The 17,460-nt window shown below is 40.7% G+C and overlaps 1 protein-coding gene across 2 annotated transcripts in view; it reads right to left on the bottom strand.

The window, feature by feature from the left end:
- The window catches only part of KCNQ1 (potassium voltage-gated channel subfamily Q member 1), a 357,709-nt gene that overhangs the window by 299,069 nt on the left and 41,180 nt on the right, over nucleotides 1–17,460 (bottom strand). For both annotated transcript variants that reach the window (XM_042785622.1, XM_032984887.2), the window contains exon 2: nucleotides 7,629–7,719. In XM_042785622.1, coding sequence (XP_042641556.1) covers nucleotides 7,629–7,719 — 91 coding nt within the window. The remainder of the gene's footprint in view (nucleotides 1–7,628; nucleotides 7,720–17,460) is intronic.

Genomic DNA, 17,460 nt, shown 5'->3' with positions numbered 1-17,460 from the left:
GGTTGGTGCTTCACAGCCAGCTCATCCCAATGTTCTGTGGGGATAAATGCGAAATTCTGGTTCCTTTACTCACAGTGACATAGCTTCAGGCTTTATTTTAAGTGACAGTGTTCAGGTATGCCACCACAGAACTCCAGGTTCAGAAATCCAAGAGGAGGAATTTTTTTATTTATTGGTTCTCATACCTCTTAGAAGAAACCAGTTTTCTGCATCCAAGCTTATCTTTATCAAATATACATTCCAGTGTAGCAGACTAGAATAAGAATTAAAACCCCGAACTTTTAAATGTGCTAGAAGAAATGTATGCAATACCTGTAAAAGGAGGAGGTTTTTCTATTAAAAAAAAAAAAAAAAAAAAAAAAAAAATCACTGCTTATTCTTATCGCATAGGACTAAAAGTCATTTTTGGTGGCACTTTTAGAGACGTTTTGGCAAATAAACAACTTCCCCCTCCAGAAAGGAAATATCTAAGCCAATAGCAAGAGCATACCTGGAAGGACATAGCCCACTATAAATCTTTCACTGTGTTAACAAGTTTAGTATCTATTTCTTCCTCCTCCATGCAAATAGTTGTCCAATTCATTTCACTGAAAGCTTTAATTATTCTCACTTTTTTCTAAAAGCCATCCACATGATGAGAAATCAGGTAGGCTAAACAGCATGAATTTTGTGGCTACAACCACAAAGTGGCCAGAGCTGTCTCTGGCAGCAACATTTACACAGCTATTTTCTTCCACCCCTCTCTCCCAGAATTATTTTTGTTGATTACTTGTATAAAATTCCCCAAGTCCATGTGAAAAACCATCTCTTTATTAATAGTTCTCTTCTTCCAAAAGATATTTTTACCTACTTCAGGACACCGGCCAAGGTCTGACTCCAGCCACCCCACACAGGTCACAGAGTGGTCCAATGCTGTCCTCTACAGATTTTAAAGGGAAACTACAGCTCCGTTCTAGAAGTACTCGATTTTTAGCACACACAAAAACAAAAAGTAACTCATCTTTCCCTTCATGTTCTTTGCACACTTCCCTTCCATATCACCACTTCAATCCTTCCTAGCATCATTCTTCAGCTCAGACCTCCGACCTCCCCTATACCAAACAATAACAGGCTTGCCCTTTTTTTTTTTTTCTTCCCCCCTTCTTTCAAGCCCATTTCATTATACTGGTTCAGCTGTCCCTGACAGACAATCTTATTTCCACTTTAGAAGCATCTAATGCAGCTCCCTCAGACCTCTTCAGAACAGACATAAAGCAGAATTTAAGGTGGACTAAAAGCACATTCACGCAACCTTCTGAACCAAATTAAATCCCTTTAACATCACGTTTACGTTCAACACAATTCTCCTATACACGCCAAGGGAGTTGACAAGGAATTGCTTTGCAAACAGCTGGAACAAGTGAAGATGTTACGACCAGCAGCGTCTCACACCAACACAGCTGATTTTGCAATGAGGCAGATCAGAAGGACTCATGTTATCTGCCAGCGCGGCTCTGCTCCGCACAGCAGAACCACGGAAACACCTGGGGTCAGATTCAGAGGAAGCTCCTTGCTCCAGCTACTAATTATACTGTCACCTAATTGAAAGGGGGAGGGCAATTTTCATTTCTATTCGTGCTTCCTGAGCTTTCAAACCACTCACATTTGGCCTTTTTTACTACGGTCTAACATGCAGAGAAGCTGACTTTAAATGAAAGCTGGGATTCTCAACTTCAGCTGTCAGTGGAGTGACAGAAAGGAAACGCTGCAGCAAGGGAGTCCCTGGACAGGTCTATCTGCAGGTCCAGCAGAGGAAAAGGAGTAAAGTGCATGAGTCCACCACGCACACGTCCTCTCCACCAGCCGACCCCGCTCTGGGTCAGATCAGGGGACACTGCTGAGGCTTAAAGCCAAATTTTTCACTTCTCTCTGCAGACTTCACTAATAGACTGTAGAGCTATCACCAGGCATCCTTTACAGACATCAATCCCATCTGATTCGTCAAAAGGATGAAAACACGCCAATGTCCAGATCACAAGTCTCTGTCTTGGCCTTCTTAACAAAGGAAGATACTCAGAAAAAAAAAAAATTAAAATGCTAGAACCACTTTGAACTATTTGAACCATTTGTTCTCTGTGAAGACCATCTTCAGAATCAAAAGCTGAGGTATTTTTCTTTTTCTTTCTCACAAGAGCCACAAAACACTAGCAGACAAAAGTTAAGTCTCGTACTCAAAAGATTATATTAAAAAAAAAAAAAAGAAATAAAATCTAAGTTTCTTCTAGGCCTAAACTCTGTGCCACTTTCTCTTAACTGTAGGAAGAATTTCAATGCCAATAACATAAATGTTAACGACACAAAACTATTACCTTTTATCTTAATTGACGGTATATTTAATGTTTAAAAATTGTTCAATCTCTTCAGTAAAAAGCATGCTGAAGTAGAAAATGAACTCAGAAAACAGAAAGCTGGAAAGAGCTTATACTTTCATCATAAAAACATACTCTTCCTTTTTTTTTTTTTTTTTTTTCTGTTGGAATCAATATTGAAATGAGATTCCTACCAGAAAATAGCTTTTTCAGGCACACTAAATATCCCTTGGTTCAGCAGAATATTTAATCCCCTTGGATCAGGCACTTGGATTTTCTTAGATCATGCTGAGATAACAGCATTCTGCTGTGTTCTGGCACCATAAAATCCTTGCTTATGAAAATAAAAGAAAAATATGGCCTCTCTGGGAACATACATCTCTGAATTACTTTTTTCCATAGTTTAAATATTGTAGTCTCAAAATCAATTTTTACACAGATATACCACATTCTCTTTATGAGTCATGGCAAAAGCTCTCCCGCACCACTATTTTAAACGGGCCAAGTGTACATATACCCTTCAAAATGATGATCCTTTCACAGTCTTGGCTCAGACTCCAGCTCATGCTGGGCAAGTGCCAAGGAGTAACTGGAGTCAAACCCCTCCAACAGCACCATCTAGTGAAAAAAAGATAAACTAAACACATGCAAATTTAAACAGTTTTCACTGCATTCTGGAAACTAACAAAAGGCCAATTCTCTCCTAATCTCCCATTACAACTGCATTTAGGTATAGCTTTCATCAAGGCTCTTTGCCTTGTGAAGTGTAGTGACAAGTAGAGAAAGATTCAACAGCTAATTGTAAGCTTTTTGTCTAAAACTGGAACACCACTTGGAACACATGAACTTTCCCTTGTTTATTTTCCCCATGTTAAGCTTGCAGTTTTCTTATTGTTATGAAAAATAGAAGCATTTTAAAATGTTTTTAAATTATTGATAACATAACACAACACTATTTCCTCCTGTAAGTGGGAGGTGATATTGTAAGACAAATAGCTCCAGAATAAAAAGGGAGTAATATATACATATAACCTCAACAAACTTTTTAGCTCTTATTTTCATATAATTGTAATATCTTGCACGACTATATTATTGAAGCATGAAATTCTTATTCATAAAAAAGGGCACACTCAGCTTCCATCTATAACTTTAATCTGACCAGTCTCCCTGGTTTCAGAAAGACTATCTGCTGAAGCTGCATAGGCGCTTAGGCCTTTCTCAGAATCAGAGCAAAATACTTTGGCTGCATGGAGGAAGTAAAGCAGTATAGCTCTTAACTGTGAGTGTTTTTAAGGGTCTTGTCTGAACGGTTTTTCAGTCAGGAGGAACAGGTTCTGTACATTTCCCAGTGTGCATCCTCAGTGCCATGCAACCCCCAAGTGGGCTGTAGGAGGGACTCTGTAACGACAGAAGCTTGCACATAACACACACACGTGCTTTTACAGTTATTCAGTCTCATCTTCGAGATGAATCAGATTTACATGCTCCGTGGGGCTGTTCAGCTCAGCATACCCACACCCTAACTTGGAGCACTCATTTCCAGACGTTCAGCATGATACAGTCACCTCTTGCATTTCCAGACCTGTGGCTGCCTGGTCAAAGCCTCCTCCCACCAAAATACAAGAAGTCCACAAATCTCACATAGGTAAAATTTCAAAGCATGACACTGCACATTTGGTACCACTTTCTGTCTCAGCCTTATGTTTGATGCATAATTCTACAACGCATAATCCATTTAGAGAAAATTCTATACTACATAGGGAATTATATCTAAATAAAAGCCAATCTGCTCTTGAGAAAGCTTCAGTAATTTTCCTTTGGAATGCAGATAGGGAAAGGTGCACTCAATTTTATAATCTTCAAAAAAAAGAGTTAAAGTTCTCTAAGTGTTACTCTATTTTAATCTCACAGAGCACACACTTGGGCAGTATAACTCAAGTTTTATAGGGTGACTTGAGGTCTCCCAAACCTCACTTTCCACATGGCTGAAGGTTCCCTCCTCCTCACCATCCCAGTTAAGCCCAAGTAGAAAACCTTTCTTTGAGTCTCCCATACTCCTCCTGGTACGTTGCTGCTACACTGCTGCTCCTTTGAGGAGTCTCTCACTCAGTGTTAGCTTGTAAATTAACTTGTTTGTCCTTCTTTGCTCACCTACAGTGACAACGTTACCTACTTTCATTTTCTGGCTCCAAATTAAAGCTATTATTGCAGTGTAACGAAATGTCCCTCTACAAACAGAAAAGATACACTAATTCCTACAGCAAATCAGCTCTTCTAAGTTTTAGTAAGTCTCCTTGTATCACCATCTGAGCTGGAAGCTTACACTGTGTTTTTTCCTGTTCCGTTTTTTAATCCCTGTGCACTGTTACACTTTCTCTTACTTCTTTCTTTGCATTTTACACATTCTCTTCAACCATCTGTGATTAACTCCCCCCTTAAGAATTCAGTTACATCTAATTTTGGCAGCTTGTAATGATGTATTAGAGTGAAAGTAAAATCTTAAAATAAGAACTGAATAGGAAATTTTACTGAGTAGACACTAACAGAAACCAGATTCTGACATTTATATTTGTTTTGCAAGGTACTACAACTCCTTTGAAAGTCCCAGCAAAACTGGATACAGCAGAGAGCACGTTGGCCCATCTACTGCTTTAGACCAACGGATCACCATAATCCCCTTAAATTTCTTGAAAATTACCACAGTTAATCTTTTAAGAAAACAGTATCAGAATATGCCAATACTGAACAAACAACTACTGAATTCCCAAGAAACCACGATAGTAGGATTCCAATGTGAAAAATTAACCAAAGTTTTGCTCCTGATATAGAACAGGAACACTGATTCACACTACTTAGAAAGCAAAATAATACAGAATAGTATGAACACCCAGTATATACTGGATATTATGCACTTTGTATGTAATCCTGAGCGTGCTGCATACTGAATGTATTACTGTCCTGGGTTTGAGTGAGTGGTGGGGTTTTTTGGTGGCAGGGGAGGGGGCTTTAGGGGCAGCTCCCTGTGAGAAGCTTCTCCAAGCTCCCCCAGCTCCAAGTCAGCTCCACCTCTGCACCAAAACTGAGCCCATCAGCTGCGCCTCTGCGATAACGTATTTAAGAAGGGACGTGGTGAGGAGCAGTGGGACTGGTGAGGAGGAGTTGCGGCAGCTGCGTGAACATCAAGGTCAGTGGAGGAACAGAGGAAGAAAGGAGGGGGGAGGTGTGCCGGAGCAGAGACCCCCCTGTATCCTGTGGTGAGATGGCAGGGCGGCCCCTCCTGCCACCCATGGAGAGCTATGGTGGAACAGACACTGATTTATGGCTTGTGTTTTTCGCATGGATGATCAAGGTGCTGTGCTCGAAGAAGGCCGGGGTCTCATGGGAAAAGGCAGCCCCGCTGCTGTAATTCAGTGCTGGGAGGATTGCAGCATGCGGGGGGTGTCCCATGTCGGAGCAGCTCGGGAAGGGCTGCAGCCCATGGGAGGGACTCCAGTTGGAGAAAGTTAGTGGAGGGCTGTCTCCTGTGAGAGGGGGACCACGATGGAGCAGGGGGAAGAAGTTCCAGAAGCTCCCCCCACCGCAGATGGCAGAAGCGGCAGCACTGACTGTACCCCCCATTCCCTGCCCCTGCGCCGCTGGGGGAGGAGGCAGAGATATCGGGAGCTCTTCCCTGAGCCCGGGAAGAAAGGAGGGGTGGGGGGAAGGTGTTCTCAAGATGTGGCAATGCTTCTCACTGTCCCACTCTGTTAAGTGGTGTTGTTAGTGTCTGTAATAAACGTATGTTTCTTTTTCTTCCCCTAATGAGCCTGCCTTTTGCCCGTGACCATATCGGGTGAGTTACCCCTCCTGGTCCTGCCTCTAATCCCAAGCCTGGCTTATTTGTCCCTTCTCATGCTGGGAGGGAAGGGAGGAATGAGCAGCTGTGTGGTGCTTGGTTGCCCTGTGAGCTCAAACCACGACAATTACACACATACAAGCAATACATACTGAATACACAAAAGAAGTTCCATGATTTCACAGGAGGGGAAAAAATTAAACATCACTGGTTATGTTGTTGCTGGAAGTTATTTCCTGAAACAACACATATGTAAAAAAATAAATAATTAAAAAAAAAAACAAAAAAACAAACACAGAAACAACCAAAAAAACCCCACAACTTCAATCTGTACAAAAAGAAAACCCCAAACCACAAAATAGAAAAGGTACTAGATGCTGAAATACATGTATAGACTCCTTTAGGTGGCAACTACTTATAACGTTATACCTAGGAGTTCAAATATCTTACAAGTTAGTTAAAAATAATATACCGGGCATAAAGATACCTTAAATAGAAATAGTGTGATTGACACTACATTTAATATACTATATTCTTATTCTTACAGTATTCCTATTAGGTATGAAACCTGAGCATATTGAATAGATATCGACAAAATTTATTATAATTGATAGGGGGTTTAAGTGAACTTTTCCATGTTAATAATGATATCCTACATAGAAATGATATCTGATTGTTTACATAAAAATGATAACTCCTACAGGAACTATTCTGAACAAACATTTAAATCACTAGCATTTTCTCAATACAGTGACAGTGTTTTCACAAGTAAAATAACGGTCATTTAGTTACAAATGCAGAGAAATCAATGATTTAGCAGGGGCTACCCCACCACTATGTTTAAGATCATGCCTCTCCAAATCTAAGGCTCTTCAATGAAATCTAAGCTGGCAGGACAGTAATACTGTTGGAACATTTCTTGATACACACCTGATGCAGCACTGGTGTGCTATAAAGAAACGGTAACTATGTTTTCTCTGCTGAAGGGAAAGTTAGAGCAAGTTGTCTTAACTCTTAAGTCAATGAAAATATATGAGTTTTCCACTTGTGAAAGCAAGCTGGATCTGACATCAACTAAAAGAGAGGACTTCCACTTACTTCCCCCCCCACCCCCACATGGTCAGGTGTCTGGTCTTCAGCATGGCTGGTAAAAGGATTAACCTGAGCAATATGAGGGATTATTAAGGCTTAATTAGAACAGCCACGTGTGTTGGACACACCACCGATGGCCTCGGTATAGGCCATATAGGGTAAGACTTGTTTTTTGTGCTATCGGGACTTTTGGTGTTTCTGTGTCTTTACAAACTCATTAGGGAAAACCAGAGAAGCCTCTTGTCAATTAGACCATAAGGAACATTCCGTTTGATATGGTATTAGCTCAGGAGATCAGAATTCTCATGTTAAGAACAAACATGCATCAATCACATTAACATCCACATACATACCATCCAAAATAACGTCCCTGTAGCAAGAGCTGCATACTGCTCAATTGTAGACAGCACACTGAAGATAAGGCATACCAGCACAATAAGGAAGCTGTAAATAAATAAATAAATAAAATAAATAAATAAAATGCAATGCAGTCTAGTAAGAACCTAGAGGGAAGACAGATAATTACAAAGTTATAAATTATCTGTACACACAGAAACACCATTGGTATTGGATTATCATAAAACACAGCTGGTAACTTTTGAGTGATCCTGCTTCATGTTGGATAGCTTATTTCTCTTCAGACACTAAGTTTTTGGGTTGGACATTATCAAACAAAACTGCACAATAACATTAGATTTAGCCTACCTCTAAGACTTGCTGTTTCCTAGAAAACAGCATTCCTTGTTCTTTCCCATTGTAAGAGCTACTACAGCTGAATCACCACCACACAAGCCCCCCAACATGTTTCAAATATTTGCCTTTTTGCTGTTCCAAATTCTAATAAACTGCAAAGAGAAATTCCAACTAAGCCAAAGCTCAACAGGCTCTGCCTACACCATCTTTTATAACCAATCCCCAAAAGGCCCCAGATAAATAAAACCTGACATTTAGCATCTGAAACACAACCTAGGACCGATTCCATTTTTAAATAAAACAAAATTTCAATGCAACTATCAGAGAGAGAGTGGGAATATGAGGGTTTGTCCCCCACTCCCCCCACTCGGGTGAGCCCTCAGGGAAGGGGGTTCCCAAGGTAAGCCCGGGGACAGCCAGGGAGTTGCAGCAAACTCAACCCAACTGCCAGTGGCCCCCAGTAAGCCTCTCCCCACAGCCCCTAGCCCCCCAGCCTCTGCCCTCAGACCCTTCCCTGGGCTGCTTCAGCTGTGCCCGCCACCCCGCAAGACTGCTCTCGCCTTAAGGGAACAAGAAAGCATTTGGGAAGCAACACATTTAAGACCCAAACTGGATGCTATCCACTACATCTTAGGCACAGGCAGGTGCTAGTTCCCAAACAACTGCGTCTTTCTTTTTAAAACACGACATGAGCAATGAAGAAGACTTAAAACATTCACTTAGTAAACACAGAGCTAGCTGTTAGGGATATCTTTCACAGCTCCGTTGAGACAAGCAACACCAATCCTTTGCACTCGACAGAAACTTGCTGCAAAATCCAGTAACTATATCATCCCCTCTGTTACACATCTTTAAAATGGTTAATGAGGTTTTTTTTCCTTCAGAAAATCAAGAACAAAAAGGAATTAACGTAATGAATAAAACTGAACTCAGGAGGAAAAATATTAAAACAGAACATCAGTGGCTGCATATTGGCATGGCTCAGCTAAAGGCACCCAGAGCCTTTACCTTTTTTCACATATGTTAGAACTTCATTGGGTGAATTTTGAAAGGCCAAGCACTCAAGAAAACAAAAATGCGTCAAGGTTGACATTACAAGCTAGACTGCCCAATGATCCCTTCAAAATACAGCACATGCAAGTCCAATGTACACACAGACAAAGGATATTGTAAACACATTGTAGAAACACAGAGAGGAAGTCTGTAGGTAATTAGGTAAAAAAATCAAATTAGTAAGCGATAATGAATTTAAGTTAAAAGGATAGAGCTTATCACATATTGACACAAAGAGAATATACTTTTACATAGGCAAAGGATAAATATGTGGCTGTTTCTGATTTATCTCTAAAATCTTCTCACTTTACCTTGTATCTCTAGCTTTGGCCATTTTTAAATATAAATAAGGTGTGCAGACAAGGCAGGGGAATGTGAAGATGAGCCACTCATTTGAAAGGTAAGATAAATGTTCCCCAAGTGTCCCACCCTTCTATCTGCAATATTCCCACAGTTGCCTGAGACCAATACGCATGACAACATGAACATAAATGGGTTCAGTTACACAGAGGCAGCTAAGGGGCTCGGTATACAAAGTCCAACATACATAGAAGCACCAGTTCAATACTAACAACGAGTTGCCTGGGATGGTATAAACTGCGTGAATACACCTTGAGCAGTAACGATTAATACTTACTATGTCCCTTAATAGTAGTAACTCGTTAAAAGGGTAACTCGGCCAATACAGGAAACCACAAGAGGGCACCAAAGCAAAGATTATCCCATTAAACACAACTAAAGAGGACCTAAAATAAGGATTAAAGGTGAAAGTTTGTGTGCTTGAGTGACAGGAATACAAATTTAGGGTAAACTGTTTGACTAATCTCTTTTCTTGCTAGAGAAATTCAAGGCTGACATAAGAACTGCATCAAGAGCCAGTCACCGCACTACCTACTTTTATGTATTTTCATGCACATGGATCCTTTCCAATCTTATTTTTTTTTTCACTCCTAGAAGAACTTGTGAAATCTATTATTGTGCTCCTTCCAGATACCATCATACCCACAAATACACATTACCCCACGTGAAACAAGGATGTTCAGTCAGATTTTGCTGCTTCTCATCTGCTCCTTTGGCATTAGAGAGAAGATGCCCACAAGCCCCCCTAGTACAACCATGCCAGCGGAGCACCACAGCTGAGCTGCCAACTCTGTCACACTGGCATCACTGTGTTGCTTCTGAGACTAGATCAACTGTACCCAAGAACTGAGAGAAAAAAAAACCAGTCCTCTGGCATCAGCCTGCTGCTCATTCCCTTCCCAACACTGGGCCCTTACCCTGGTTTTGTTTCAGTACTAGTGGCTTCCTTCTCCACTTCTGAAGCGTAAGAAGGGAGTGGGGCACCAGGAAAATGGAAAATATTAAAAGTTTGCCCCTTTTTTTTTTTCTTCCATTTTTTGACAGCTATCTCCCCTCTCTTCAGCCACAAGTGGAACACAGGTTCTCAGTTACTGCCTACTTTGACTTGTTGACAGCAGACAAGTCCACAGTAGTAAAATAGTTATGAACAACATTTGCAAGGACAGACTCTGCCTCAAACTTGAATTTGCTCTATGTGAAAAATCATCTTGGGGAAACACAACTGTCAAGCCTCAGAAAGTTTCCACTACGCAAGCGAGAGCTCTGGGTTTATTCCCCAAGTACTTAGAATGTAACTGAACTTGTGTGAATTTTCAGAGGGAAAAAAAAAAAAAAAATAGAAAAATCAAAGGTACAGTCCTGACAACAGAAGATAAAATTTCAAAGCCCCCAAACTGCTGCAGTTTTTCAAAGCAAATATTACAATTTTCACATGCCCAAAATAACCTTATCACTCTTTATATCATTTTACTGTGATCACTATTACTACATTTTCTGGGAAAAGTACTCACCTTGATACAGGTGCTAAGCATGTAAGATGTTCATCCAACCAGTTAATATCACACAAACTAATGGGCAACTGAAACCAACCTTACAATAAGAAGCATTAGATAAAGTACTAGTAGACAGATGTATCAGCCCTACTCTAATCAATCACATAATTCCAGATAGCTAAATTGAGAGCTTTGTTTCTCACAAACTAAACCTCACCTGCACATCAAAGGACTGTTGATGGTGAAAGGACACTGGACACCTTCAGGGAGCAACTTATATCCCATGTGAAACAAGTTACTGTGCAAAACGTTTCGTTATTTCAACTCTCGAGCAGGTGAAGACTATAAGCATGGACACTTAAATTAGGCCAACTGGATGTGGGCTATCCAGTGCACATGCTAATCTCCAAACACCTATCAGACTTCACAGAACAGTCCTTTACTCTTCACTGGGTTGTAGCTAAGCTGCTTTACTGTAACATAACGAGTGGAAAAGTATGTTCCTTAGCCAGCCTTGCTTCTCTGTCTCACAGTAAAAAATTAAAAATACCTTATCTCTCATTTAATATCACTCAGGGACTTACAGATCTAAGAGAGGTAAATGGTTTAACTGGTAGTATCAGCCACTCTGGTCCACTCTGCTAAGCATACAGTCCTGTGCCGATTTCACCAGTTGTATATGGGGTAGCAGAACAAACATTCACCACTGTATCTGCCCTAACAACTCCAGTATATAATACCTTTTTCTTCTAAAGGAGAGACAGACAGCAGAACACTGGAATTTCTTTAACTCTAGCAGTCAGAAAAGGCTTAGTCCCTTGGAAACCACCCATCTCTTGTCTCCTGAAACCCGCTGCTTGTTTACCCTCTATGCACAAATGCGATCATCTTCAAGGAAGGAAGCGGAGCAATGAGGAGTTGAGGCTCTCATCGGCTCCGATCTAACCCCGATGGTGAGGCCAAGCCAGCGTTAGAGATGAGGCAATAGTGTGTGAAGCCTTTGGTATTGCCTGTCCCAGGTTACAAAGTAGCATCTGCCTCCACGTAGATAAATCACAGATACTGCACCAGCAGATGCACTCAAAAACACTGTGCTTTGTGGTTAACTCATAGGTAACAGTGCTACGTTTCTTTTAACACCGAAAATTTTACAAGTGTCTGATCACCTCTTTACTTCTGGATGTGAAACCATTAAACCACGAATCAAAGCGGCAGATGTTTTCTTTCACGGACTCCACTTTCAGCAGACTATTACAAGGCGACCCATTTCCCCTCAGCCAGCCAGCACTGTTTTACTAGAAACCAGTTTCTGTGGTTGTCTTTTCAACTGAGCTTTTACGGCCGCTGCATACCTGGTGGAGTCACACCCAAAAGCAGAGCTAACTCAGTGAGCATGAAACAACGTCAGCGTGCAGCCCTCCGGTAACACTTTGAGTTCACATACATCCAAGCCTGTATACAGACGTGAGATGTGTGCCTGTGCTATACTGCCCATTAAAGAGAAGAGCAGATATATAGGCACAGGTGTAGATAGAGATACGTGAGACCGTGTGTGCACAGATGCGTGTATGTGGGCAAACACAGAATAATAAAATTTGGCTTACTACTCCAGGAAGTCAGCCAGATGATTTGGATACCCTTTGTCTCAAACGGGTTTGAGAAGTCTGAGCATTTCCAGGAAAGAATCATACAGCTGACAGGCAAACATGACCAGCTAGTATATGCGCCATATATTTTGCAACATACAGGAAATATATAGGGAATATAGAAAGAGCTAAAGGTAGATTTAAATGGTTTCTGACTATTCTAGCATATATTTTGACTTTCAGAACAGATCCAGACTTAGGGCTTTTTTCACTGACCTCAGTGGCAGCTGCAGAGACTTGACACATTACAGGTAGCTATCAGTACTTTGCAGCCTCCAGCCATGAACTGATACTTTTTTCTGTATTTAACTATGGGTTTAGAACATTAGTATGTCTTTTCTGTGGCTTTAAACAAAGTGTAGAATGATCAAAGGAACAATTAACCACTTACTGAGAGATAACAATGCTCATTTAGTAAATGTCACAGGTAGGAGAACTGATAAAGGTTTATAAAGTATGTCCAGTGATATGACCAGGAACATTTGAAAGAAAAGGTGCATGAGACAATCTGGAAGTACTTACTCACCAGACTAACAGTCTCACGCACACACAGCAATTATCGTCAAAACCAGTATGAAAACGTGAGTAGGCTTTATTCCTTCTTGCAGTGCTTCTTACATACACTCAGTGGGAATCTTTCCATGAACCTGGAAAAGGTTGGCATTAGGCCCTAAATTAAGCTGAAACCTCAAAAACATTTAATAGATGAGAAGGGAGATGCAAAGTTCAGCTCAGTTTATATAAACCCAACTTGAGTTCTAACCCTCCGGGAAGACAGCCAGTTTTTCCTTGTTCAATGTCATGTTAAGAACTGGCTTAAATCTGCTCCTTAGTTTCTAGCAACTTTTATTCATTACAGTTATCAATCTTGAAGGTATCCAACTATCAGTGCCCTTGCATATAGGGAATACTATTTTAGCTCGTAACAGCTTGATCTGCGCTCTCTTGTTTGGCACAAGGAAAATGGCTAGTTGTAGTTCATCCTGCCTACTGGAGAAAAAGACTGAAACTGAAAAAGAAATATTCTGTAAATAAAAAATTGTCCTTTGGATCCTTCTCTGTCTTTGGTAACATTCTACCTACGCCTCCTTCTCGAACCTCTGTCTGCACTTTACCTTTGGGCAACTGAATTGTCTTTCTTTGACTGTACAGCTTTGTTCAATCACCGACTGTGCAACTCCCTCACCAAGCCTGTAACTCAGGAGGTACGTTTGGTCTTTTGTTTGGTGGGGTTATGTTTGTTTGGTTGGTTTTTTACAGAGTAAATAACTTTTTTAACATTTAGCTTTTGACTGTGAGAGGTTTCACGGGTAAACAAAGTAATATAGAGTTTCACTTCTTCTAAGTATACAGCTTTAGGAGAACTGGAAGGATGACATTGAGAATGAACAACACGAGTGTACAGATTAAATATGGGCAGATTCTTATCTTGATCACCATAATTTGAGAACTATAATGTTGCTGCATATCCAGTTCATGTTAGTTCATTAAAACCTATGACAGCATCATTATTTCATCTTTCATCTCCATGGCTTACATACTGACACTTTTCAGATTGTGAAAACAAAGGTCAATGGTATCGTAAAGGGACATTTTCACACAGCCTTCCAGGCAACAGAGTTACTATAATGAGGATATAGGTAGAAAACTTCAGGTAAGACACTCACCGAAGACAAGGGATCACTCTTCTACTTTGTCATATATTCTGTCCCATTCCAGGCCAGAGAACTCATTCCTTACTTAACTTCCATCAGGAAAATCCTGATGAAAAACCTGGACAGATTGATATTACTACAAGGGAACAGAAATCCCTAACCACCTCATGCAGTACTGCACAGTCATTTCCACAGTGCAACTAGGTAAACATTCACACTAATCCATATCGAGTCATTCCTTACTGCAGCTAGGCACCAGGTCTTTCTTGTTCTTTCATTCAAGGCATTTTGGGATCGCTTGAAGAAAAAATTCTAATAAAAGGTAGGAGTTATAATGGGAATAGGTAGAACTTGTCAAATGGAGGACAGCTGAAAATGAGAGGAAAGGACTCTAGATCATAAACAGCATCTCCAGGAATCTAATATAGGATGGCAATTTATTTTGTGGGATCATCATCAAGGTATAGTGTCAAGAACAAACACCAACTGGTGCTTTTAAAAGTGAGAAATACAGGGTTGTTTTTTAAAAAAGAAACGGGATTTCACCATGCAGAGAAAATGTTCATCCTTAATGAAATTCACACAAATATCCTGCATGCATAGATGTCATGCTGAACTCTTCAGCCACGACACAAGTCTGAACTGAACACTGGAAGACACTAATGCTGTCATGACTATAAACCACTGGAACACAGTGCCAGTCTACTGATAGAAGACTAAATGAGCATTTAATTATGCAACTGCTGGACTCAGAGGTCCTCCATTAAAAAAAAAAATTATTTTTTTTTTTAGGATAATGGCAAGTGAAGGTACATGATTAGAATGAAGGAGGCCTGGACTTCAATTCCTCTCTGCCCATACCTTTGGCCAACTTTGAAATTTTTATTAACACATTTTTCTTCAAGAGTATGGCTGTGAACTCTAATCCTGGAATGAAGCTTCATAATAACTGCAGTAGCTGTGCTGCCTAATCAGTTCAGCAAACTTGCTTAGGAGAGAGTTGTTTAACTTTTGTAGATTTTCAAAAGTTAATTTGGGCCTAGGGACATTAACTAGGGCAAAGTATGAAGAAAAAAAAAAAAAAAAAAAAAAAAAAAAAAACAAGGCAATAAAAAAAAATAAAAATCAATGTAGCAAGAAGAGACCAGCAACCTACATGAACAGATGAAACAAGTAACAAAAAACAAAACATAAAAGTACCTTAGTCCTGGTAATATAAAAACAGAAATAAAAAGAAAGGTGGAGGTTTAAATCTCTGGCCATGCAGGCTCTTTGCATAGTTTTCCTCTAAGGATCTGTCTTATCTTTTTCTGTTTTGTTTTTGAGGCAGGGGAAGGAAGGAGGGGTGCAGCCTCTTCCCATCTTCCAGGCTCTCTGCAGCATGAGGATGCCCAGCAGGAGGGGAAGCATACTTGCAGTCATGCAGAGAAGCATGATTCCCTCCAGGAACGGGCTGCAACAGTTTCCTGTACAACACACGCTTCCTCTCCTACGTCCTACCCAGGTCAAACCAGTAGACAGATCACTACCCTCAGCTGTCACTTACCATCAAAAACCCTTCAACAGACAAAGTGCGAATGCTCTGTTTGTGTTAGCTTTGGGCTATCAGACAGAGCTTCCTGTTAATATGTATTTGTTCCAAGGGTAAGGCAAAGTAGAGTTGGTGCTTCCTGAAGGAAACAATGGCATAATTTTTAATCAGCTCCTTGACTCCTTGTCAAAGAAAGACTGTCTTCTAGCTGCCATGTGAAAAAGCAGGTTTATTGTACGAGAAAAATCATACGAAATACAGGGTAGTCTGATACTAAGAAAAACAGGCTAGCTCTACAGCTAAGTAAGAAAGACTTCTATCACACTTACGTGGCTCTTCTAGGAGATTAGAGTCTGTAAAAATAATTTAAATAATGGGCACAAAGCACACAATGAATCAAAAGCCATTTAGGATACAGAACCAGAATTATTGCAGGAAAGGCCTTTCAGGTCTTGGCAAAGGGTGTGATTGCAGTAGAAATGCAAACCAGATGTCAAGATGCTTCAAGAGGAAAGGTTAACTGCTCACAAAAAGCAATGGTATTGCATCCTGCAACGAGGTATTGGTTCCTTTGAGAATAGGCATGGTTGAACTGGAAAAAGATGATAGGTACTCTACAAGAAACTGGAAAAAGTATGTGCTACACTTAAAACAAGTGCATGACCCCGGAGATGTGAACCACTGGACTGCTGAAGATTCATCAGGGCTCCTCAGGTTTGTTCTGAGCTTCCAACGTGCCTCATCATTAACATGGAACCCCAACACAGCAACATGACAGCCGTGGAAGGAGTAAGCACACACGCACAGTGGGGAAAGGATGTCACCCAACCAACACTGCAAATCAAAAGAATTTTTGGCAGTTCTTTTTGCATGCACCTCAGGCTTAGCAAGAGATAAATGTCATTAGTGCTCTTACTCAAAGACTAGAAAAGTACAGTAAATATTCTGTTAAACAATTCAATATTTTCTCTTATTCCTGTGGTTTGATGAAACACTACAAAGCAGGAGAGAAAAATGTGATTTCCACAGCTCATTTTGCTTGGAATATCTCACCCTTGCTTTTTGTCACTCAAATACCATCAGGAAACCAGTACAGCCCTGGGTGCCGTCCTCAGCCTCTCAATTCCCCATTCAGGTTTGCCCAAGTCTTGTAGCACCCCATCATTCCCAGCAAAAGCCCATCATCCAGCAGCACGTTCCAGAAGACGTCCGCCACTGCGCACTCATTGCCTGCAGCTCCAACATGCTGCCCATCTCACGCTGAGCATCAGTGCCAAATTCAGCTCATGCTTGATTGAAGCACACACCCAAGCCTAAGCAGAGCTGGCCCACGGCTTTTCAGCTGCCCAGGCCCAGTCACTCGGCGGTGGCAGAGGCAACAGGTAGCAGCCCCCAAAGGGCTTGGGACTAAATCACCCCTACACTGCGCTGCAGTCACTACACCACTATTCCACTTCTCTTGTAACAGCAGATTCAAGGCAGCAGAGTTTAAAATTATTTGGTATCCAAATATTAAAAGAAAAATACTAAAAGGTCACTGAGACTTTGCAAAACCCAGCGTCTGAAAAATTGCCAAGCCTAGACTATTGCTCTGCTTTGCTGTTATCAAACCTAAATTAAATAACTCTAAATAAAATACTGTACTACTTTATAAATAAACTTGAAATTACATTCCTTAAGTACACAATATTTCTTTAAACAAGCAACAATATTTACTCCTCATGGCTTCCCTTGTTTGGGCTGGCTGGACACTG

The sequence above is a fragment of the Tyto alba genome, unplaced genomic scaffold (genome assembly GCF_018691265.1).
Source record: "Tyto alba isolate M040663 unplaced genomic scaffold, T.alba_DEE_v4.0 Super-Scaffold_8, whole genome shotgun sequence".
Taxonomy (NCBI): Eukaryota; Metazoa; Chordata; class Aves; order Strigiformes; family Tytonidae; genus Tyto; species Tyto alba.
The sequence above is the reverse complement of the archived record's forward strand: the minus strand, read 5'-3'. Positions and strand labels throughout refer to the sequence as shown.